This window comes from Eptatretus burgeri, chromosome 16, assembly GCF_056783735.1.
Source record: "Eptatretus burgeri isolate ZD-2024b chromosome 16, Ebu_testis_v1, whole genome shotgun sequence".
Classification (NCBI taxonomy): domain Eukaryota; kingdom Metazoa; phylum Chordata; class Myxini; order Myxiniformes; family Myxinidae; genus Eptatretus; species Eptatretus burgeri.
In genome coordinates, this window is record NC_140976.1 from 5623285 (window position 1) to 5648888 (window position 25604).

General features: G+C 44.0%; 2 protein-coding genes across 3 annotated transcripts in view; both read left to right on the top strand.

The window, feature by feature from the left end:
• Positions 1–8266: 8266 nt before the first annotated feature.
• On the top strand, positions 8267–20047 carry LOC147010383 (uncharacterized). 2 transcript variants are annotated; one of them, XM_085859701.1, is made up of 7 exons: positions 8267–9009; positions 11611–11669; positions 11806–11902; positions 16895–17170; positions 18052–18486; positions 18993–19111; positions 19488–20047. In XM_085859701.1, the coding sequence occupies exons 2-7, from the start codon at positions 11616–11618 to the stop codon at positions 19692–19694; spliced, it is 1188 nt and encodes a 395-aa protein (XP_085715827.1). In that variant the 5' UTR covers positions 8267–9009; positions 11611–11615; the 3' UTR covers positions 19695–20047. The 2 variants fall into 2 exon arrangements, with proteins under 2 accessions (XP_085715827.1, XP_085715828.1); XM_085859702.1 differs by having other exon boundaries at positions 8758–9009; positions 11615–11669.
• A 4818-nt stretch (positions 20048–24865) lies between these two features.
• The window catches only part of LOC147010384 (serine/threonine-protein kinase Nek1-like), a 30667-nt gene continuing 29928 nt past the window's right edge, over positions 24866–25604 (top strand). The window contains exons 1-2 of the mRNA XM_085860346.1: positions 24866–24884; positions 25059–25199. Of these exons, the coding sequence (XP_085716472.1) occupies positions 25083–25199 (117 nt within the window). The 5' untranslated portion in view covers positions 24866–24884; positions 25059–25082. The remainder of the gene's footprint in view (positions 24885–25058; positions 25200–25604) is intronic.

The window sequence follows — 25604 nt, forward strand, 5'->3', positions numbered from 1 at the left end:
GGACTGTGGAGTTGGGCTTGGCGGCAGGTCCCGATGCTGGAGGGGTGTTCGTTTTTTTGGTTTGAGTGTTCTTTCGCACTCCAGTTCCAGAGTGGGTAAACAGGGTGGCAGTCACAGTTCGAGTCACACATACTTCAAGGGAAGCCCTTGTTATAATCTCTTTAAAAATGGCATGTGCTGTTTGAAAGTGACGGCTGGTTTTGCTATCCTGTTTGAACATGCTGTTTTAACATTCTTCACTTCGTTCAATCCTGTACTAATGCCGGCACAAGAGACCATTCCCCCGGCTTCCCCTCAAGTCCCCCTCCCACATTCAAGTTGAACCCCCCCCACCCCTCCTTTCAAGTCCCACGACCAAACGCAAGTCCAGAAGACCCCTTCCCCTCCCCATTTCCCCTCATTGTTCCCCTATTCTCTTCTCTCCTACAGCCTCCTCACACCCCATTCCTCCCGAAGTGTAGAGTGATGTGTGGTGAAGCGTCGCTCTCCCCCTCTCCCCTTGATCGCTTTCCCCTCCTTTCTCATTTCGCCTCCTAGTTCCCCCTTCTCTCCCTCCTCTCGCATTCCCACTCCCTTCCTCTTTCTCTCTCTCTCTCCCCATCCCTCCTCTCTATTCACCCTGCCTCCTTTCTACACCCTGCCTCCTCTCCCTCACCCCTCCTTGCTCTCTCTCCTCACTCCCCCACCCGAACCCTCCTCACTCCCTCCCTCCTCTCTACCCCTCCCTCTCTTCACTCTTCTGTCCTCTCTCTCTCTCTCTCCCCCCACCCCTCCTTCCCTTAATTAATATTCCCATCAGCAAAGCAACGGGTTTTATTTGCTAGTAATAAATATATTTTAATAAATAAATGTCGATATGTCAGTGTGTTTCCTCCATAACTCCAAAACCATGATACCTCGCGGCCCAAAACTTTGCAAGCATACAAAGGGAACTCAAAGAAAGTCCGTGAATAAAAACTGGGTAATCGGGTTAATTTAAACATCCCTTTTGAAGATAATTAACTCATCTCACATGCAAAATCAAAAACATGCTTATCCTTGGTCATCCTGCTCTCCCTCACAGGGGTCTGAAGCAACCATTTGTTTAGGCCTGCTCAAAAATGCCTTGCCTCGGAACCATGATGTCCTCTCACGGACTAATTATAGTATATCATCAAAATCTGTCTTCATATTTGAGGATCGGAGCATGTGGACTAATTAAGTGCCGAAATCTGGAGTGAAATCCTAAAATTTTACTAAATTAATGATTTATCAGTAAATATATATATATATATATATATATATATATATATATATATATATATATATATTTGAATGGACATGCTGATGGTTAGCACAGAATTTCTGGCGGCCATCTTGGAGTGTGTCTGAAAACGGCACCTTCCAGGAAGTCGTGTTGCAACAGTGAGGCACAATGTTTTGCGATTAACTGCACAAACTCCCAAACCGGTGCATAAGAACGTGGTCTAAGCTTCCACAAGTGAGTGATTATTCATAATTTCTATGACGATCTGTATTCAGCCGTTATGAGATTGATTTGCACGAATTATTCAGCAAGGCACATCGCCCGAGCGACGACACCGGTGGTTCACAACTAGGTAGGCCTTGCGGCTCTTATTGTCAACATTCCTGATTTTATGGAAGCCAGCGGGACTGTCATCGCATTTGATTGATTGGGACCGATCAGGGCAAAATATATAATACCAGCAAATACAACCCATCACTTCGCTGACAGGAATATTAATGGAGGGAGAGAAAGGGAGAGAGGAGGGGGGAGCAAGGGGGAGTGACGACAGAGGAAGGGTGGCGGAGCTAGAAAGGAGGGAAGAGTGAGGAAGGGGGGGGTGCAGTGGTTAGAATGACGCCTCACCAAACATTGCTATACACTCTGGGAGGGGGTGGGTGGGAGCGAGAAGGAGGGGGAAGTGGGGAGGGGGAAGTGGGGAGGGGAGGGGGAAGTGGGGAGGGGAAGGGGGTTTAGGAGGAGGTAAGTATCAGGGAGGATTTCTTGACTTTCATTTGGTAGTGGGACTTGTGAAAATGGGGTGGTAGTACAGGAGTGAACAAAATGGGGCACATTAAAACAGCACGCGGAGACTGTCGGGAGATGTCCGTGGGCATGGAGAGGGGAGGAGGTAAGCATGAGGAGAGGTGGAGGGAAGGCAGCTTGATGTGAAGGGAAGGCAAGGCGGCGTGAGGGGCTGGGAAAGGAAAGAGGGCGTGAGGGGCGGGGAAGGGAAGGGCAATAAAATGTACCCAAACAGCAACATTTTCTTTTTAACCACCGGATTCTATATAAAATCAGGCAGGAGCATTTAAAACCCTTGCTATCCACCTGGAAAAGGCCTGCCTGCATGCAGGCAAGCTCGTACATACAGCGACCTTTGCACACCTCCGGTTGGCTCACTCCGAATCAAGTTCGTACATGCAACCTAATAGTAAGTAGTTTTAAGTTAAATACAAAATCGTCAGTCCTTAACAGTTTTCTTAACAGAGGTGGAGGGTGGGAGAAAGAGAGATATATATATATATGGAGGGGAGAGGAAAGTGGTGGGGAGGGGAGGGGTCAGAGAGAGGACGCAGAGTGGGAAGGAGAGGGAGAGTCGTGGGTGGGAAAGAGAGAGTGGGGTGGGAGGGAGACGGATAGGGGTGGGAAAGAGAGGGATAGGGATGGGAGGGAGAGGGGACAGAGAGAGAGAGTGAGGGAGAGGGGAGAAAGAGGGAGGGGAGAGAGAGAGGGAAAGGGTGAGAGAGCGAGAGGGGGAGAGAAGGAGAGGTGAGAGAGGGGGAAAGGGTGAGAGAGGAGAGGGGAGAGGGAGAAAGAGGGAGAAAGAGAAAGTGGGGAGAGAGGGAAAGCAGAGAGAGAAGGAGAGGGAAGGAGAGAGGAGAGGAAGGGAGAGGGGAGAGAGAGGGAGAAAGAGAGAGGTGGGAGAGATGAGAGAGAGAGTGAGAGGTCAGAGAGAGTGAGAGGTCAGGGAAAGTGAGAGATCAAAGAGAGAGAGGGGGGGAGAGGGGAGAGAGAAGGAGACGAGAGGGGGGGAGAGAGAGAGAGAGAGAGAGAGAGAGAGAGAGAGAGAGAGAGAGAGAGAGAGAGAGAGAGAGAGAGAGAGAGAGAGAGAGAGAGAGAGAGAGAGAGAGAGAGAGAGAGAGAGAGAGAGAGAGAGAGAGAGAGAGAGAGAGAGAGAGAGAGAGAGAGAGAGAGAGAGAGAGAGAGAGAGAAGAGATGGGAGAGAGGAGAGATGGGAGAGAGGAGAGATGGGAGAGAAGAGAGATGGGAGAGAAGAGAGATGGGAGAGAAGAGAGATGGGAGAGAAGAGAGATGGGAGAGAAGAGAGATGGGAGAGAAGAGAGATGGGAGAGAAGAGAGATGGGAGAGAAGAGAGATGGGAGAGAAGAGAGATGGGAGAGAAGAGAGATAGGGGAGAAGAGAGATAGGGGGAGGGGAGAGACAGGGAGAGGAGAGAGATAGGGGTCTGATTCTGAGACTAAGGATTAGTCATCCCCTTAATATTTCTAGATTAAGGATTTGTTACTCTGAGTGTCATTTCCCTGTTCTCTGGATATGCTCCGATGAGGTGAGTGATCTCCCCATGAAGGATGCATTCTATGCCATGCTCAAATCTGGTTGATCAGCACCCCAGGCAAGATACTCTTCTCGTCATGGGGGATTTCATTGCATCCACTGACATTGATAGAGATGGTTATAAGGCATGTTTTGGTCCCCATGGGGCTGAATAGCATTAAGTTCCTTGACTTTGCAAGAAGTCATGGACTTAGGGTAGCTGGTTCATGGTTTCAGCGCCTACAGGCTCATCGCTGGACTTGGTGTTCCAACACTGGTGGTGTGGCAAAGGAGATTGACCATGTGCTCATTGATGGTCACTGGAGGATGATCCAGAACTGCAGTGTCTACCAGAGTGCTCAGTTCCTCAATACTGACTACAGGCTTGTGGTAGTAACTCTGAAGTTGCTGCTTAAATCCTGGAGAATGGCAGCATCCAAGCCAAGGCTGGATGTTTGCAAGCTCAAGGATCAGAGGGTATCTGATGAGTTTGCGAACAGGATGAGTGGGGATTTGGGGGGGGGGTCTGGGTGCTTTGGGGGATCCTGAAGAGTGGTGAAGTGCCTTCAAGGCCACCGTCCTTGATGTTGCCGGTAAATGTCTTGGAACTCAACGAAGGGCGAAGAAGAATTTTCTCTCTCAAGGGACACTGGATACCATTGACCAGAGTCCCAGGGCCAGGCTGAATGGCAGAGCTGCGTTGTTCAGGCATCTGAGGCGTAAAACTGTGTGCATGAAGGGTGGACAAGGAGGCCGCTGTGCAAGGAATCTGTGAGGGGTTAGAGCCTCACCCGTGGTCAAGTGATTCTTATCCTGCTTACAGGGGAATTCGTGCATTGCGTTCCTCCAAGTCCATCCCTCGTTGTACTGCAGTGAGAGCAGAGGGTGGTGGGCTATTGACAGAGGAGTCCGAAGTGAAGGCCCGCTGGGCCGGTTACTTTGAGCAGCTGTACTCGGCTGATCCACCAGCTGTTGAGTTGGATGTCAGGGGTGTTGCAATCCCCATTGCTGACCCTCCAATCAACTGTGGACCACCTTCATTTGTGGAAACACAGGCTGCGGTGAACCAGTTGAAATTGGCTAAAGCTCCTGGGATCTTATTGTTCCTCTCTGGAAAGGGAAGGGTGATCGCCAAGACTGCAACACCTACTGAGGGGTGACGCTGCTCTCAGTGCTGGGCAAGGTCTTTGCTTGGATAATTCTTGACAGGGTTCGCCACCATCTGCTTGAGCACCAGCGTCCAGAGCAGTCAGGCTTTCCACCAAAGAGGTCAACGATTGACCGTATCCTTGTTCTTCAGGTCCTCACCGAACGCAGGCGAGAGTTTCAGCAGGGCCTGCTTGCAGCCTATGTTGATCTCTGTAAAGCGTTTGATTCAGTCAATCAGGATGCCCTCTGAAGGATTCTTGGTCTTCGTGGGGTGCCACCAAAACTAATCGATCTGATGTCTGAATTACACTCTGGTAGTGAGAGTGCTGTGCTATGTGGTGATGTCATCTCTGACTTATTTCCAGTTGTTATTGGAGTTCGTAAGGGGTGTGTACTGGCCCCCACACTTTTCAGCACTTGTATGGACTGGATTCTGGGGAGGATGTCAGAGGGATCAAGTTGTGGTGCATCAATTGGGAATGTCAATATCTCTGACCTTGATTTCCCAGATGATGTCATCTTTAAGAAGACTCGAGATATCCTTTTAGGGACCCTTGAAGTGCTGAATGAGGAGTCAGAGCCACTGGGATTATGGGTTTCTTTTGTGAAAACTAAGATTCAGTCTTTCAATGACATCTTGGATGCTGCTGTCCTGTCTGTGTCTGTTTGCGGTGAGGATGTTGAAGTCACGGAGAGATTCACTAACCTTGGCAGTGATATTCATGTCTCTGCTGGCTGTGAGCCAGAGGGCAACAGACGTCTGGGTCAGGCCTGGGGAGTCATGGATTCGCTTGATCATTGGGTGTGGCACTGCAGGAACCTGTGTGGGAGGACGAAAGTCTGAGTCTTCAGGTCCTTGGTTCTTCCAGTCTTACTCCATCGATGTGAGACTTGGACTCTGACCAGGGATCTGAGACGGAGACTTAATTCCTTTGGTACCAAGTCTCCTCGGAGAATCCTTGGCCATCGCTGGTCGGTCTTTGTGTTCAACCAGCGGTTGCTGAGAGAGACTCAAATGAGATTTGTTACCTGCATAGTTCATGAGCATCAGATGCGGCTGTATGGGTATGTGGCTCATTTTCCTTATGCTGATCCTGCTCACCAGATTCTCTCACCGAGGGGGCCTCGTGAGTGGAGGAGGCCAATGGGCCGACCATGTGCCTCGTGGTTGCAGCAGGTTGATCAGCATCTCAAGGAGATCAAGATGGGCCAGTTATCTGCTTGGGAGATGGCCAGATGGTGGGCCCTGGAGTACCAGCGGAAAGTGGATGCAGCGACATGCTGCTCCAGTGCATGCTCCCAGACCTGACCTGACCTGATCTGTACGAGCTCCACCATGAGCCTCAGATCATTATTGAATAATAAATAAATTTCAAAAGTGTATGTGGAAAAATAAGAGGCCCCAACCAAAAATCAAACCCAGGTCCTGGAGCAAACCATATCGGTGCTTTGCCATTTGAGCTATCTGGGTGACTTACCAGCTGAGTAACGCAATTCTTCCACATATATATATATATATATATATATATATATATATATATATATATATATATATATATATATATATATATATATATATATATATATATATATATATATATATCAGTGCCTTTCTTTTCCCCCCACTGCTTCCGGGGCACTCGCTGCCAACCATAGGAGCAGCTGGGGGCCTGCTCGAGAGCAGGCCCCTAGTAGTGTGGAAAACCCCAGCTGCTCCTATGGTTGGCATTGAGTGCCTTTTGCCAGAGGACCTGTGTTCGATTCATGATCTGGGCCTGTTATTTTTCCACGTATGTTTATGATGGTTCTGTTCTGCTCATTTCTTGTCATCATAAAAAAAAATTATTACTGAACTAATTTAACAAGCAGGAAATCTTTGGTCAAGAAATAATGAGATCTTCAACTCGCTTGATGTTTGCATTATCCTTGTTGACCAGAAATTTCATTGTTTATTCGCTTTTCCTTCCTCTTTGTTACCTTGCTCCCGTCCATCTGGATTTTCAGCAGGTGCGTTAAAGCAGGAAACACATAGTTATGGATTTGGGCTCCCAGTAATGTAAAAGCAAGTAATTGTCAATCTACACACATTCTCTTCCTCTTTTAGATGAAAGTACAGGTCATTGAGGTCAGAGAGGGATGTTATGCACCAATTTCGGCCTTGGTTTAGCATGGGCTGCAGCTCATTGAAGAAGGGAGTCCTAAACTTGAGGGAGTTCTCGGCCTAATAGAGTGATATCCTTAGAAAAGGAACATCCGCTCCTTGTTTCCTTCCCTCACACAATCGCAGAGGTGTGGGAGCTACTTTTACCTCCTCCAGGTATTAATTTAAATCCATTGAAACCTGCTGCTGATGTAAGCTTGGACCGAATGTGACCAGTGTGCTTGTACCCTTTCAGGTGGTGAACCATGGTACAGGTTGGTTTAAATTGTTGTTGTATTCTGCAGTTAATTGGATTACTTATGTGACCAATTGCTGGCCAAGTTACAAGGCTTTCTAGATTATCGATTTGATTGCACACAATTGTGAAGTTCTATGACTGGTCGTTTAAAGTTGTTAAAATTCCAGGTGATCCTACAAGACATACTCTCACTGATCCTATGAGTTTTATTTTTATATCTTTTTGCGAACATCTTCAGAAGGTTTTTACATGTATATATTAACGAGAGTTTATTCCTTTGTGATTTATCTTACCTTCTATAATCTGTTTTCAATGGAGGGCACTGTATCTCAAGCCATCGTCCTTGGTCCACCATGGTGCTTAACCTCCTTTAATTCCCAGAAAAATGTTTTTTTTCACAATTCGATAATGATTACCATTTGTCAAATAATTCTTCATCGCAGCAAAGGTTGGCAGCACCTGCATCCTTGATGGCAAACTTTAAAAAGATCACTTCATTACCATGTCTTTCTGCAAAATGACCAACCAACTCCTTCATGAGCCTTTGATCAATGAAAACCCTCAAAACACAACAGAGCTAACCCATGTCCTTCCTTCTGCACTCAATCTCTGCAAGAATCTCAGCCCCTTGAACTCCCGGGGGTCATCAGTCATGACCTCTGGGGTCGGCAACAATTCCAAATTGAAATCCAAAGCCAGCCACAGAACAGGGCCATTCTCCTTCCGGCCAAGTCCTTTTTCAGCACATCTGAGCACATTACATCCTCATTCCTGGATGCTGTACGCTATCTACAACCCTCACACGACGAACTTCTTTGTTACCCTTCATTGTTAAACTTAAAAGTTTTGCTTCTCTGCTCACCTCCACTCCTTTGTCCCTCTTTTGTCCTGCTTGTGGAATAAGCTGTCACGTGTCCTCATAATTCTGCTCAGCACTCCAGTGCTTCAAGGTTGTATCTCCCCATGACCTAGTTTTGTCTCCCAATCCCATATTTACATCGTTTTGTTTCATTTCGATTAACTCTCTTCACCTTACGTACACAAATAACAGAATTTCTGACTCCCCCACCCCACTGCATCTGCCCCTCTACCTTCCTGCATGCGAAATAAATAGACAGATTCCAACCTTTTTCTTGCAGATCATGCTTGTAACTTCATCCATTGTTCTCCTGTTCCTCCCTCCCCTACTTTCCCCCATCCTCCCTTGTGAGTTGAAATAGGTCCAACCTCTATCGTGCAGCTCTTCCGTGAGCCAAAAAGAATCTTGCCGTTTATTTAACAAATTTTCACAGAAGGAAGAAGTTGTTTTTGAAAAATATATTAGACAGGAGAAAATTCATTCAAATGCTCGAACTTGATAAAGAAGCATTTGTGAGATCATTGATTGTTCACTGTTGATCAGAATAATTATGAATGAGGATTTCTGGCGATGACAAGGATAAGAGTTATGAATGAAATGAAGTTGATGGAGATGATGATAATGACAGCAACTGCACGACTCCAGTACATCAAAAACAACCCTCGTGGAGTCGCTTCATCTCACCTCCCAAACATCTAGCCACATGACCGTCTAACCCTCCCTTTCCCCGGTCCTTATCCCCCCCTCCCCATCCCAAGCCCCTCTCCGGACGTTCTGGAAACGCAGATAAGGCCACGGGGGTCTGACGGTGGTGTGGCTGAGTCGTGAGTTTGGGTCGTGACTCTGGTTGTCCCTCCCACAGTCCGTACAATCACTCCCACACCCTTACAATCCCACCAGCACTCCTCCTAAGTACGAGGCGCAGCTCCACGCAAGGGATAAAGCGAGAGGGACCCATTTCTGAAGGGACACGCAGTGGGACGATCAAGAGAGCAGAGGGACACCCAACCAGGAGACAACCAGGTGACCAAGCTTGCGAGGTGAGTCTGAGTCCGGGTATATCGCTACTGGTTGAGCGTTACACTTCATTACGTTTGAACGATAAGTGACAATGTCTATATCATAAGCAGTATGAGAATCGTTTAAACGTAAACGCTTCAAAGTTTTGTTCTTTGTGTTTGTTCATTATCTTGTCTGTTTTATTCCAATTTGTCCAAGAACATTGTACAGCGGTGCAAGCTGAATTTTGCCTGTGATGTTTCAAGTGTTAGGGGACCAGCATTGTGGTTCAAATACCATATGTAGTTGCAATCAGTGATTCTAATACTGTGTGGAGGGTTTTTGTCAAAATCTGAGATTGTCACTTTCATTGCCAGTGTCATTGGAATATAAATAGCTTATTTTGTCCATGTCTGTCCATGTTATTTTCTGTTGGGCATCAAAAGCTGTCAATGTGTGGATGATTCTCTCATGAGTTGAACTCTGCGTTAGAACTTCCAGTTGTGTTTTTGCCTCGTTGTCTGAACTCCTCTGGGTATTATCAGGTTAATAATGACATAAATAATAATAATAATAATAAAATTAATATTATCATTATCATTGTATATGGTACAATATTACAATTAACAACTCGATCAGCACTCGGTAGAGAACATACCTCTGCCAGGCTGATTAGTTTACATTTTGTATCCCACTGATAGACCAGATTTGGATCCGGACCTGAACTAAAATCGAATCGGCTTGTTCTTGTCACCTAACCAACTCATCCACCAAGTTTCGTCCAAATCAGTCTATAACTTTTTGAGATATCCTGCTCACAGATAGACAGGCAGACAGGGGTGAATACATAACCTTTGGTGGTGAAGACAACGACACTATTATATATGGATATAATATATTCATCATGTTTTCATTTTAATGATTTATTTCTATCATTTTGTAATATGCTGAAACACGATCATGTATTACTCGGATGTTTGAACTATTAATTCTTATAGTTACCTCCTCCACCGAAGGTGGACGGAAGTTGTGTTTTCACCCTTGTCTGTCTGTCTGTTTGTCTGTGAGCAGGATCTCTCAAACAATTTGGACGAAACTTGGTGGACAGGTCGGGTGTGTGACAAGGAAGAATTGATTCGATTTTGGTGAAGATCCGGATCCGAGAAGTTTTTTTTTAAGCGATTCATCACCATTGAGAGATGGGACAAAAATGTTACATAGCACGATATATCGAAACGTTATGGATGGCTTCAGATGAAACTTGGTGGACAGGTTGAGAGCGTGACAAGGACGAATTGGTTTGATTCTGCTTCAGGTGCGGATGCAGATCCGGTCTATCGGTGGGATACAAAACGTAAACTGTTCCACCTGGTGGAGGTATGCACTCCACTGAGTGCTTTTCTACCTTATGGTGTTTAAGCGTTTTGGAAAAGAGCTTTTCCAATAATTATCCAACGTTCGTGGAAAAGCTTGGACATATTAGATATATTTTGTGCAAGATAAGGGTGTTACGAATTTACAGCGAACTTGAAGAGCGATCCTTGTTAACAATGCTTAATGTTCGGTTGAATTCAGTTTTGTTAAATGTTTTTATCATCCTGAGATTTTTGATGAAACTTCAGAAAATGAAGGTACACATCTCCAGCACACACATATATATATATATATATATATATATATATATATATATATATATATATATATATATATATATATATATATATATATATATATATATATATATATATATATATATATATATATATATATATATATATATATATATATATATATATATATATATATATATATATATATACCGTGTCCTTGTCCAGCACATGATGTACATGTGTACAAGCCCTTCCATGAACCCGAGACACTGTATCGTGAGGATTATTCAAAGAAATCAATCATTTAAACGTTTAATACACGAAGCTCTACCTGTTATGACTCGATATTAATCATTATTTTAAAAATTATTATTATTAATATAATCAACTATTCCAATTTATGTCATTTATTTGTTGGTATTGTTACTTTTTTCATTGCCATCTGCAGTATAATTATTATTATTGCTGTGTTATTATATGACAATGATGTATCAACAATAATAACCATTTTATTATTATTATTATCATCATTATTATTATTATTGTTATTAAAGGGTAATTTATTTTGTTTGTAACTTTTATTATTTCATCATTAAAAAGATGACATTATCTGCTGATGTTAACGAAGAGACGATGAAAGGTTATTTTCCGATATCCTCGTTTTGAACACCGTTGAATGTAAAAAAAAAAAGTGTCAAAATCGAATTCGAATTGCCCTTTTATCGTTCAGTGTATAAATTATTAATTTTACTATCGACCGAAATATGCTGTTATTCAGCTGAAACTTGTATCACGTGTTGTAGTTCCATCTACTGGGTTGCATTGGCCACAACACCATTGCATGTAGTATCATGTGACTGATCACATAACTCAGTCTGTTTGGGAGAGTGAATAACGTCAGCGGTGCCTTGTAATGGCTGTGATAATTAAAGTTAGCTTCCCTCATGATGAATATAAATAATAAATAACATAACACTATAGTTATAACTGTGTATTTTCACAATTGTGTAACGATGTCCGTATGCATGTCAGGCAGCATGCTGTGCGATAGACCAAGCCTGACGTTACCTGCTGGAGGTCATAACACAGAGGTGAGTTGTCTAACAGTGTGTTTGACCACCTGTACGTCCATCCTTGACGATCTCTGTTTGTACATGCCTAGTAATGCCGCCTCTCCAATGAACCACAAGGTCTTCTCACGGTCTAATCTGAGACTTTGTGTTGTAGATCCGGTTATGGACCCCATCATGTGAGGTCCACCCTCACGTCCCTCCTGCATCCAGCTTGAACTCCATGCCAGTCCTGCAAGAAGACTCCTTATATGGTAAGGTCATGTCTATTAAAACAACAAAACAAACTGATATTATCGCTAATTGACATGTAAAATGACAAGATTCAAGAACAGCCCAATGTCATATGTTATCCACATAATGAATGGACCCTCGTGTCTGATAAATGTTGAACTCTGATTTCATGTAAGTGTTTGTATAATTTGTAATTTATCAATTTCCTTTGCTTTAATGTGCAATTTTTTTTATTTTAAATTTTGCACTTCTGTTTCATTTGTAAAATTACTGATTGTAAAGCTTACCTTAAATTGGCCTTTGGCTATGACAGAAGTTGATTTGAAATAAACCTTTGATTATATTGATATTATTATTGGATATTTTGTAACAATATGTACAAGACAATCCTGATTGAGCCCATTGTATCCCTGTTATACCATCATCCATGAACTGCATCAAATCGGTTTCAATGGAAAACGACAAGCACGAACAAAGGGAGACATGTGGGACACATACCATACACACAGTGTACCGGTCTGATTGATGCTTGTTTCATCGTTCTGTGTTCATGTCCTCCTGGTAAATGAAAGTTCAAAATCCCATTGTTGTTTATCTTTTAAAACAATCATTGTGTGTTTGTTGTATCGGTAAAAAAAACATGATTATTTATATTCTTAAAGCAATGCTAAATATTCGTGTTTGTTTTAAAAAAAAAAAACTACTCGCATACCTCTAACTCGATTAAAATACCCATTCATTTAACTTCTAAAATATCTAATCAGTTTTATTCGGTTCTGTAAAAATCACATTTGTGTGTGTGTGTGTGTGTGTGTGTGTGTGTGTGTGTGTGTGTGTGTGTGTGTGTGTGTGTGTGTGTGTGTGTGTGTGTGTGTGTGTGTGTGTGTGTGTGTGTGTGTGTGTGTGTGTGTGTGTGTGTGTGTGTATATGTATATGTCTATGTATACATATATATGTGTGTTATAATTCTACAAGCCTCGATACCTGTACATAATATAACCCACGACCATCGAACCATTGATACTTGAATATAGCATAACCCACGAGACTCGATTGATACTTACCTTGTGCTCTTGATTTAATGGAGTTTAGACCACATTGCTGTTCTTTACTAAAAGCACATCTGATGATGTTCTCACCTAACACTGAATGAGTATTCACTTATTTTTTTTTTCCTGATTTAAATAACCATTTCACTTTCCTCTCACAATTATTACAACACTTTTCCCTGATGAATATGAAATTGTTTTGATCAATTCCACAGATATCACTTGATTTATTTCCTCAATCCATGTCGGTTTATTTAACTTCCATTTTCACCTTTCTTTTCCCTTCTGTGTTCTCATCTCTGATTTTACACCCCCATTAGAACCTGTATGTCCCAGGCAGGTAAAAATCCCAGCAATCTCTCATTCATTTTCCGACATTCCTCGTGTGTGGTTCTTCAATAACTCTTGTAATTCCCTTTTAAAATGATGTTATTCACCAAACCAAAAAGAACCTCCTGAGCCAGGTGAAAGCATTTGTTTTGTTTAACACAGCGATCTTTGCTGCCCGTTCTTCTCTTTGTTCACCTTGAATCACTTTGAAGCTTCAGATGAGCTTCAGAATCCTTTGGTCAGGAAGAATACGAGCTTCTTGAGGTTACATTCCACATGTATACCACATCACCTGGGATATCCAAAGGAAAAAAGCGCTAAATAAATACAACTTGTATTACCCCGCGCACGCGGAAGCGAAAAGCGGGATTAAGAAATTGGTTCAGTTCTGTCTGTCTACAAACGTCAGTGTATGGTCGAGGACCAACTTAGTTTAAATTGATGTTATATTTTGAATATGAATCGGAACGTTAACCAGAAAAGGAACCTGCAGTTTAACAGAACGTTGGCTCTGAATTCGGCCCGATCACACATGCGTACGCACACAGCAGTGAGATAATATTATTCCTTTCTGCCTGTCTGGCAGTCAAACAAAATTGAAAATCATTCCAAACAGGAAATTCACTGTTTTTAAAGACGTCATAAAGGATACAAACAACAGGCACGTAGAACTAATCCATCCACCATCCATCCATCAGGACCATACTCTGTGCAGAGCGTTGGTGCTGCCTAAGCAGTCTCCTTGGCTATTGGGCGCAATCATGGATGGGTCGCCACTCCGACACAGGATAACAACAAGCTGGTACTCATTTTGCCAACCTCAGAAGGATGACAGGCTGAGTCAACCCCACCTGTTTTTAATTCAACAGGAAAGCAGGATTTGAACTTAGGACCCGAGGATCCCCAGCCCACCAACCAAATCATTAAGCCAATACCAGGCATGTAGAACTAATGTAACATGTTAAATAAGGTGGTGTTTAAGACACTGCATCAACAGCGGTAAACTTCCAGAATTGTTTTTTTTTTTTCTACAACCTTGAAAATCTTTATTTTATTTCAATTGAGTTATATACTTGAACACTGTAGAACACAAATCGGCACTTTCTTGGCACTTTCAAAAACCTTCCCTTGAGCAGTACTTGGACAAAATATTACAGCGTTTCACGTCATCACGACCAATCAAATTTGCCGCTCGTAGACTCCGCCCGTGCCATTGCTTCGCAAGACAGCATGGGGTAATGTGTTCTATGAACTCTCTAGTTCAACTTGTCCACCACTATTCTACACCTGTCGAAGTATTTCCTGACACCCAGACAAGTGAGGGGCTTTTTTTTAGTGTTAGTTACTAACTCTTCATGTGTCGTGTCTACCTGGTGGAAGATTACGCAAGTTTTGGAGAAGGTCTCTGCATCGTCTGAGCTCGTTTTCAATGTTGTCAGGTTCAATCTTCTTCGTGTACCTTCATACGGTCGTTCTCTGATACTTGGGATTCGTTTTATGGCCCTCGGTTATACTTTTTCCAGTACCCTTTTATCCTTCTCGAGATGAGGACTCCAAACTTGCATACAATATTCATGGTGTTGACGAACGACGGACTAATACAGCTGCATTCCAACTTTTTTAGTTTTCCATTAAAAGTTTATTCGTATCACGCCGAGGACTCTGTTGGCTTTCTTGGCTGTTGAGGCACATTGAGTGGAGGTTTTAAGAAACTTGTGAATTAATACTCGCAGATCCTTTTCCTCTGCAGTCTCCTTCAGCTGACTATTTCCCATCTCGGAGATGTGGTGATGGTTGTGGCTTCCGATGTGCATTGTTCCACATTTGTTTCAGTTGAAGTTCATTTGCCATTTTTCTTCCCAAGTCTGGAGGTGGTTTATGTCTTCTTGAAGATTTTCTGAGTTCCTCCTTTGGCCGATACCACCTCGTGTGATACCTTCATGTCATCCAGAAATTTGCTGATCCACAGTGTCCTCGTGCAAATTTTCATCAGTCATTCATACAGATCAGGAATCATAATGGTCCAAGTGCTGATCCTTGTTCTACAGAGCTTGTAACATCGACCCACTTTGATTTGTACCTTGAGCGATTACTTTGTCTCTGACCTGATAACCATGCCCTGATCTACTGCAAAGCTTTGCCATATACGCTGACATTTTGGCAATGAATGGTTTGTGTTGAACTGTGTCAAAAGCTTTGCCAATATCCATGTGTACCACATCACCTGGGATACCTTCACCAATTCGTTTATTAATGTTTTCTGGATGTTCCAAAATATTTGTGGTGCACGATTTCCCTTTTCTAAAGCCATGCTGTGTCTCACGGGTGAGCTTGTGTCTATCAACGTGATCTGATATTTGATCTCTAATGATGTCTTGGAATACTTTTCCAGCAACCTCAGCCAGGCTGATGGGTCTGTAATTCTCTGGTTTTGATCTAGCTACCTTCTTAAAGATGAGGTTCACATGAGCTGATCACCAGTTCTCTGATACAACACCCTCTTTCGCTGTTCTTGTACAGTATATTCTTTCTTTCTGTCATTCTTTCCACGATTGCGGAGCCTTACGGGCCAAGCGAATGATCCACAAACAGGAGCAACTGAGCAAGTCCATTTTACAACACTGAGAAGCGCGTTTCACCTTTTCTTCAACTCCCCGTCCTGGAAGTGACGCAAAATGGGTTGTTTCACGGTGTGACGTCATAGTGATGCAGAAATGCCTGCGATTGTTTGGACAGGAAGAAGCTTGCTCACCAGTGTGGGAATCTGACAAACCTTGAGTGAGCTTGAGGGTTTGAACACGCAGTCTGTCTTGTGAATCATGGGCTTGTCTTTTGGTCTGACAGCCTGTCCAGCTCATCATTGGTTTCTGTGTGTGTGTGTGTGTGTGTGTGTGTGTGTGTGTGTGTGTGTGTGTGTGTGTGTGTGTGTGTGTGTGTGTGTGTGTGTGTGTGTGTGTGTGTGTGTGTGTATACATATCACATAGAATGTAAACCAGCTTGACAAATCTCCATGCAGACCCACTCAGGGTACCTGTGAGCAGGTCATGGGCATAATTAAAATTGGCCTCTTGAATCCCTGAGGATGGGGGAGGGACAACAAATTCGAGTCCCTTGTACCGTGATGCTGAATATGATATGGGAAGGGGGAGGGATATAATCAGAATTATTCTAAAGGGTGGGCACCACAATATTTATATGGGAAGGCTGGACATGTAGCATTGTGCAAGATATTTCACTGACACTAAAATTCGCTCCCAGAGTGATATATTAAGGCAATCTCTTCATGCATCCGCAGTACCTGATTGCTGGTTACATCATTTCTGGGGCTTTGGTTGTGCCTCTGTTGCAGTTTCCCTGTCGATTTGGCCAGGGTACAAACTCACACTGGGACACTACTTTCAAAAGATAATCATGATTTTTATCATGTATAAGCGAATGCGTACAGATAGGACAGCTGGCTTAACATCCTGTCTGAGCAGGGATGACAGTTTACAGACAAGCCAAAATCAATCCGAGACTAGATAGCTCAGAAGTAGTGTACTCACCTTTGAGCTAACATGCCAGCCCATTTGATGTGTTGAATGACCAACAACACCTTGATTTGTTTTTCTTTCTCTCCCCCCCCCCCCACAGGCTTCATGGCTGGGCCCATTGAACCGACCCTTTTGTCTCAGTCCTTCCAGACCCTTCATGATGTCATATGGGACGATTTGCTTGTTCCACCAGTCACCATGCAAGCTCCCCCACCTCGTCTCCGAGACTGGGACACTCAAGCCCCGGTCCCTTTCGAGTCCACCATGTCTCCAGTCGGTCCAGGCAATCTTCGGGCCTACTCTAGTTTTGGAGGGACCGAGGCGCCAACTTTCGAACCGGAGCTGGGGTGGCATAAAATCGAAGAATTTGCTTCAGGTAATAATTCCTTCAGCCCCCTAAAACAGAGAGGCGAACAATGGAAGGAAGCTGGGGATAATGAATTTGATCTCTTTCAAAATCAGAAATGATGATTAAGGGAAAAACAAGTACAGTTATGACAAATGGTGCACAGGCAGTGTGCAGAGAGCATAAAGTGTTAAACAATAGGGCACAGTCAGAGAGAGTTTATTTTATCCACATGGACAAAGTTTCAGGAAGTTTTGGTCACTGTCTGGCTTTCACCCAGGACTACGCAGGACACCTGCACCATCCCATGCGGTGGGGTTGCTCAGGTGCACGACACGCCACGAAACCCACAATCTCATTTTCCACCATCACGTCTCCCATCCTCTGCATATTTTCACTTTAACCGATTTTTAAAAACCCAATATTTTATATCATACAAGGCCAAAGGCAATGATTGGTCACAGTTACTCATTGATGAACCTGTGATTGTTATGGGACAATTTGCTTCCACCCGTCATCCATATCTCCTGTACTTCCGTGAGTCAAATTTGCATTTTGGAACAGAACAGTTATGGGTAACCATTTGAAATTGCCACTCTTTCGTCTAAATGCTGAGAATTATTTTTTAAAAGACGATTTGAATGACAGATTTTGTGCTAGTAACGGCAAGTTAAAGGTGCCCGGCGAGCAGAACCGAATCACTGGAAACGCACTCGGCACAGCACATGCGTAAAAAGGCCTCGTTTAGCATTCATGTACTCGTACGTCATTTCAAAACTCAGGTATTGGTAATTATTTCCTTTTTTTTTATGATTCCAAAACAAAATCTGAATCCATTTATTTTGTATTTATTTCAAACATTCCTTCCCTTTTCCTACCCCTACCTCTCTCATTTGTCGTCGATTATCCAGACAATGCGCCTTCCTACGGACCACCGGATGTTGTGGGCGCATTAACTCTGACAGACCCCTTGAGATTGTGGCAACAACCCTGCAACCTTCAACGTGTCCCGTCTTGCAGCAACTTTGAGTCTGATTCATATTCTCTCCCTCATACCTTCACGACCTTCGATGAATTCTACGGCGACGTCGACACGCGTTTTGCAACCACCTCCAGTTCCAAGTCCCAAGATGGAGGTGTTGAGCATCCAATTACACCACTGCCTACCGCTGCCTCTACTTTCCAAGAAAAGGGTTCCTGGGTTTCTCAACCGAAAGTGACTACTGTTGAACGAGGAGAAACCAGTGGTGCTTCTGCTGCTCCCGCTGCCGCTACCGGTGGTGGTTGCGATGGTGATGACGGTGTTGGTTCACGTCTATGTTCCACTGCACTTGTGGGTTATGTCGGTAAGCTCTAGTGTCCGCTTATGATCAGGGTTGTGGTCAATGGTTAAACATTCAGACCAGACCTTCGGCCCGAGCAGGCAGATTAACTGCATCCTGATGTTATAAGTGAGGCGGCTGGGTTTTTGCAGTCAATCCCATTGTAGCATGACAATTCATCTGAGACCAAGTCTGCTTCTGAAAGCTGAGAACCCAAACTCTTTGAACAAAGAAAGATTCAACCATCTTGAGCTCACATTTTTTTTTTTTTTTTTACAAAATACGAATCTGGAACGTGACGTTATCTCTTATTTCTAACGTCTACTCTGAATATTGCTTGAATCGATGAAAAACGGTGCTCGGAGTTGAACTTCCGATCGATAACCTTGTTATTAGAGCTCGTTGCAGCCTCGTGTAACAGCGAAGCGTGTACGAGCAATTATACATATGGATGCCCAATAGAGTGAGGGCCTCACACCTCTCACCTGTCGTGAGAGGCCGAAACATAAGCTTTGTCTTTGGTGTTTCAGGTGGAGGTCCCATCCAGTTGTGGCAATTTCTACTGGAACTTTTACTGGATTCATCCTGTCAGTCCTACATTTGCTGGACTGGAGATGGTTGGGAATTTCGTCTCTCTGACCCTGACGAGGTGAGCCAACTTGTCCGTGAAAACATTCCAGTAGTCTGCTTGTCATCCTCGTGAAGAGATGTTTGCACCCAATCAATTTCAAATTGGACATCTCACAGGTGCTTACACAATCAGTCATGGGGGGTTTTTTTTTTCTTTAAGTGAAGCAAAATTCAAATATTAGTAAACTGAGAATCACTCCATCTCTTGTTGAATCCTTCACTGAATTCTTCCTGAGTTAACCTGAGTGCTGTGTATGCGTGGCACGTTGAGTGATGCTGAGTTAACCTGAGCTAATCCAAGTGTTGTACTTTTGGAAGATTGTCGAGTGCTGATCTCACTCGAATGGAAAGGTTGAGTGGTGCTAAACTCACCCGAGTCGCTGTACCTTCGGCAGGTGGCACGACGTTGGGGGCGTCGTAAAAACAAACCAAAGATGAACTACGAGAAGCTGAGTCGCGCACTCCGCTATTACTACCACAAAAATCTCCTTCACAAGTCTTCGGGCAAGCGTTACGTTTATCGCTTCGCGTGCGACCTGCACACCATGCTGGGACTGTCAGCTCCCGAGCTCCACAACAGACTCGGCGTTGGAAAGGCCTGAGACCCTCCTCGAGTGGTGATGGAACACCTGAGTATGTACCTGGCGTACCTCCGATGTCTCGTGCTCGGAGTTCGACTCGGATAGCTTTTCCTTTTGATTCCAGGTTGACCGTTCCGTGCTCGTGAAACTTACCAATCGGTCACCCGGACCAGAAACACTAATCTTGTCCTCCGAGATATTCACTGTAACCCGATAACTCTAAGTATGTATTATTTTTCTACAACTTTAATAATGTATTACAGCTGGAATGTGTATAAACTCTGATGCTGGCATCATTGTATGGTTTTATCATTGAAATATACTGTAATGTAATTGTGATGATGTCTCTACGCAATAAATTGGTGATTACGCAACGAGTTGATGATATCTGAGGTTACGACGCAGGTCAGGTCATGGTCTCTCCGAACCCTCCATCCTTTGTTCCGTGCGCTTCGGGTGTGCACCCCCACCCTCCTCCGCACCCCATCTCGACTTGTGAAGCACAACTTTGGGAAGGAGGACCACAAACTTGGGGTCACGGTATGACTCAAGGAGGATGAGCAGAAAAATGGTTCCAAAGTTAAAATCGCCAAACGGAGGCAACCGGATGAAACTGCTCAATAACAAGGTCATCTGAGGGAAGCAAAGGATTGAAATGCAGGCCTTGTGGGGTTTTTTTTAATAAAAAAATCATTTATTAAAATAATATCCCACTTCGAGAGAAACTGTGAACAATGACATAAAAATATCATTCCCAACGCCTTTCCTCAGGAAATTCTGGAGCAAGACCTTTGGCTTGTTCATTCAATTCCACATCCTCATTCGCTCCTCCTCTCCTCCTAAATTAATCCCCCTACTCCCAACATCCCTCAGTTTTATCATGCTCAATCATGCACCATCCCATGTCCTCCATCTTTTACCTTTCTCCCCTTTCACCATCCATTGGCCATTCTTTTACTCCGCTGGTAAATCTAACACTGTCTTAGTTATTGAAAGCATGTCCCCCCACCCCCTCCTGTCCCACATCCTACCCCCTTTCCCTGTCCCAATATTCTCCCTTCTCCATTCCCCATCCGTTCCCTGCATTATCCCCGCACCCCTCCCTAACCTCCGCCAAGGCCTCGCTCAGAGCCATCCACCGGGAGCTGGGCGAGAAGTGGGTGAGGTACATCTGGCTTTTGCCTCCCACACATTTCCGTTTGCTGCCAAACATACGGTTCCCAGGCATCCAACCAGCCAAACATTCACCCAGCCAGACTACCAGGCAGTCATTCAAACAAACTGGCACCCAGTCAGCACATTCAACAACCAAACACCCAACTAGTCGGTCAAAGGATCACAGGCCCACAGCCAGGCTGTCAAAGTACCAGACCCACAGCCGGTATGTAAAAGGACCATGTCACCAGCCAGTCTGTCAAAGTACCAAGCCCACAGCCGGTATGTAAAAAGACCAGGCCACCAGCCAGTCTGTCAAAGGACAAGGTCCACAGGCAGTCTGTCAAAGGATCAGGCCACCAGTCAGTATGTAAAAGGTCCAGACCAACAGCCAGTATGTCAACAGACCAAGCCACCTGTCAGTATGTGAAGAGACCAGGTCTCCAGCCAATCTTTCAAAGGACCAGGTCCCCTGCGAATTGGTTTTATAACCAAGTGTCCAATCAGTTTGCAGGATTTAACAAATGTTTGCAGGCGAGGACCTCAGAAATTAGCCATGGCTTTGAGAGAACCTGCTGGTCCGGTGAATGAAACAATGGACGATATCTGGGTGAGGAAGAAAGTGAACCTTTCTTTCGGGTTATCCAGAAGGTTTTGCCATCCGTTGCATTTATTTTTATATCCAAAGTCGAGTCTCATGGAAGAGCGAGGACACATAATGGAGCAGAACATAACAGAATAACTTGAAGGGCACTTGGGAGAGTGCATACCTTCACCACGCAATGCCTGATCCAGTGGAACATATCGAGCCCGATAACTATATGATGCTTTATATCGATTTTGGCACAATCTTCCAATGGTGAAGAATCACTTTAAAAATTAAATAAGTACTGTATTCGAATCTGGATTCAGATCTTCACCAAATCGAATCAATCCGTCCTTGTCAAACACCCAACTTTTCCACCAAGTTTCATCCGAATCCGTCCACAACTTTTTGAGATATGTTCTATATCGGTTTTGCACTTTCTCTCAATGGTGAAGAATCGCTCAAAAAAATTCTAGTAGCCGGATCCGGATCTTCACCAAAATCTAATCAGTCTGTCCTTGTCACACTCCTAACCTGTCCACCAAATTTCGTCCACAACTTTTTGAGATATACTGCACACAAACAGACAGACAGACAGACAGACAAACAAATGAAATTGCTCGTTGAACAAGGAATTGCTGGAATACCTTTGTCATATCTCCATGATCTCTGAAAAAACAAAAACCTGGAAATCAATTTGCTTCTTACAAGTCAATAGTGCTTCTGTTTAATGAGTTATAGCACTTAGTTTGGTCATGATCATAACTTGGAAGTCAATCGGACTTGAAATGGCGTTTTTATCAGAATTTGAAATTTTTGACCCGACCCCCCTGACATTCGACCCCCGACCGCTAAGAAGGGTGTTGGTGTGACACCCCAATGAGACATATGGTTGGATGCAGAATTGGAAGATGCACATTTTGGATTTAGTTTGAACAATATGACCATTTTAGCGAACGTTATTGTGAAAATAAGAATTTCGGTTTTTGGTGACCTTGACCTTGACCTTTGACCTAGATTCACCAAAAACGACAAGTGTCTAAGTTGGACCATGGCCGACGTCATGCAGAGCACGGTACTTGCAAGATCCATAAAACAAATTTGACCTCAAAAATAATTGGCTCCTTTAATTCAGTGACCTGAAATTAAATATAAATCCTCTTCAACTTTCAAGTCAATCAGATGAAAACTGAGGATTTTAGAAAAACCACCTTAGTTGTTGACCTTGGGCCTATGTTGACCTTTTGATCTCAAAAATTATGGGATTCTTCCTTATGACAAACTCTACCATGGGGTGAAGTTTCGTGAATATCGGTTTAAAATTGTGACCTGTACGTGATAAACAGACAGACAGACAGAATAACAAAATCGACAAACCAATACACTTGGAAAATCTTCGATTTTGCAAATAACAAACAAACAGACAGACAGACAGACAGGGGTGAAAACATAACCTCCTTCACCTTCGGTGGTGGAGGTAATAACAGAGTGGAAGCAAACAAAGGGAGGGACACATTGAGGGAGAATGATATCAAACGGAGAGGTCGGACACATGGCATGAACAAGCTGGATAAAAACTGGGACCCAGCAAGAAGAGGAACAAAAACCTGGGAAAGGAACAGAAAACGAAGGGTGGGGGTGGGGTGGTGGAGGGTGCAGTGGTTTCCCAGCAGGGGGCGCCGCATCTCGGAGCACACCGTGCTTTCTTCTCGGGTCGTTCCGTTGGTAAGTGGTGCCACCTGCACTGACGTTGTGGTAATGCTGTTTGAGTTCACCAGTTTGAGACTACCAACTGATCGAGCAGTTAACTCATGTTGGGGATGAGTTGTATCATGAACGCATGAAGAGAGAGTTTTGAGTTCTCAATGCATTACCGTGGACCACGAGGCCTCGACCACGACCCAAAGTGGGTGATACTATTGTCTATTACTGAAAGGAGTGCCTGGGTAGGTATGGTGGGCAGGATGGCCGAGAGATACGCAAACCGAATTGCTATCAAGCCTGGGTTCGAATCCCGAACAGACATCTCGATGTTTCACAATTGGATTTACGGTTAAGCTGGCTGTCTTAAGATATTAGGGTCCTGAGTTTAAGCCCTTTCACCGTTGAATTAACACCAGGTGGGGTTGACTCTGCTTGTCATACATCTCGGGTTGGCAAAATGAGTACCGACTTGCTGGCATCCTGTGTTGGAGTGGTGACCCGTCCAGGATCATGTCCGATAGCCAAGGAGACCGCTTAGGTGTTCAAGGTGGACGTTAGTAAGTGGATTAGTCGGTGGACGTTAAAAATCCCACGGTGTCCTTGGGTTACCACCTCTAACCTTAATCCATGGGTCGGTAACTAATGGGTCGCGAGCCATGTTTGCCTCTACTACACGTAGAAACAGGTGTGCAGTACAATGGTCGTCCAGGTGTTTAGCACAGATTGACTTCCATGATTTATTAAGCGAGGGAAATGAGCCTTGCAACGTCGATGGCCGACAACTAGGTAGGCTTCGGGCCGAGGCCATTATTGTCAGTTCAAAAAAGGAAGCGGGCGCGGACGATCAACTGGTGTTTCTTTTAATTTGGCCTAATTGTGGCCGTTATAAACTATAGTGAAGAAGAAGAAGTGGATTTTGAGAAGAAGAAGAAGAAGAAGAAGAAGAAGAAGAAGAAGAAGAAGAAGAAGAAGTGGAGCCGAATATTGAGGAGGAAGAATAGGATAAGTAGAGAAAGAAGAAGCAGTGGGAGACTAATATTGAGGAGGAAGAATAGGATTCGGAGAGGAAGAAGAAGAAGTGGGAGTCTAATATTGAGAGGAAGAAGAGGATTTTGAGAAGATGAAGAAGAGGAAAAGGTGCTTGTGTACGTGTAATAGCTCAGGCATGATGGACCAAATGACATTTTATCCGTCGTACAAAGAGATCGCAGCTGGCGATATTGTTCCGGACACAATGATCTCGTATTTTACAATTTATTTAAAACACAGCACGTGCCTTAAAAAAAGGTTTCATCAAAAGGGACCGGTATAGGTGGTTATCTGTTCATCTTTGCCCTTGATTTCTTCAGTCGAAAGTGTGATATTAAATTTTATCTTACTAATCCATGTTATGCTTTATTTTTTCTTGCTTATTTTAAGGCTTTTGTTTTAATACAGAGACGTTTTAAAAGCTCTACCGGTTAATATTCTTTCGGCGGTGTATGGAGTAAAAGCACTGCTTCCTCAGTCGTCAATTTTTTTTTCATACTCCGCATTAATTAAGTTAAATGAAAAATGGATCAAAGCTTTTACACAGCAACTATACATTGAAGAAGGCGAGCCGAATCAAGGTGGTGAAAAGAGGATTAAAGCCAGCAACCGGAAGTAATACATGTGCGGAATCCATAGCAACGGTTTTGCGTTCGAGACCGCGGGGTCTGTTGTGGTGACGCAGAGTTGTGAGTAACGCTCATCCGACTCGCAACGAGACACTCTCCATCGATGAAGTGCGCATCAGATATAAGGACTCTGCAGGGTTTCGTTTCGGTGTTCACCTGTGACGTTTGTATCCCGAATGATGACGGTCACGTGGTTCTCACATAATTGGTGATGATAAAAACATTTTTTTTCTGCACGTTTTTGCTTTTTCATTGGAGGATGTTTGTGTGTGTCCTCCACAGATTGTGTGTATTTGGTCTCCGACCATGGAGTGCTTTGAGAAGCTGCGGACAGTCGGCTCCGGCTCTTTCGGTCGGGCACTGCTGGTCCGCAAGCGGCAAGATGGACAACTTTATGTCATCAAGCAGATAGACTTGTCTCAGGTCTGGAGGGTCAATTAATTGCTTTGATCAACAGACAGCTGGATGGTCGTGTCACATTTCATGGGGCCGGGAGATCGGTCATCAGGGACAACCTGATCAGGGTCTTCATGGACAAAAGATACAGCAGTTAGGAAAGGACACGCATCATCCGTAGAGAGGGTTCAGCTATGAGGAGCGGCCGAAGGGGACGGGGCTTCGTACACCAGAAAGGAGGCGGTTACGAGGAGATGTTTAAGATGATGAATGGTTGAGATAAATAAGTGAAGATGAATTATTCAACAGAGTAGACAGTGATAGTGTTGTGGGCCGGGGTTTGGCGGCGATAAACGACCACTAGGTGGAGCAGTAGAGCCGTCTCCCACCGAACACCCAGAATTTAGGTCGTGACCTTTGGATAACACCAAA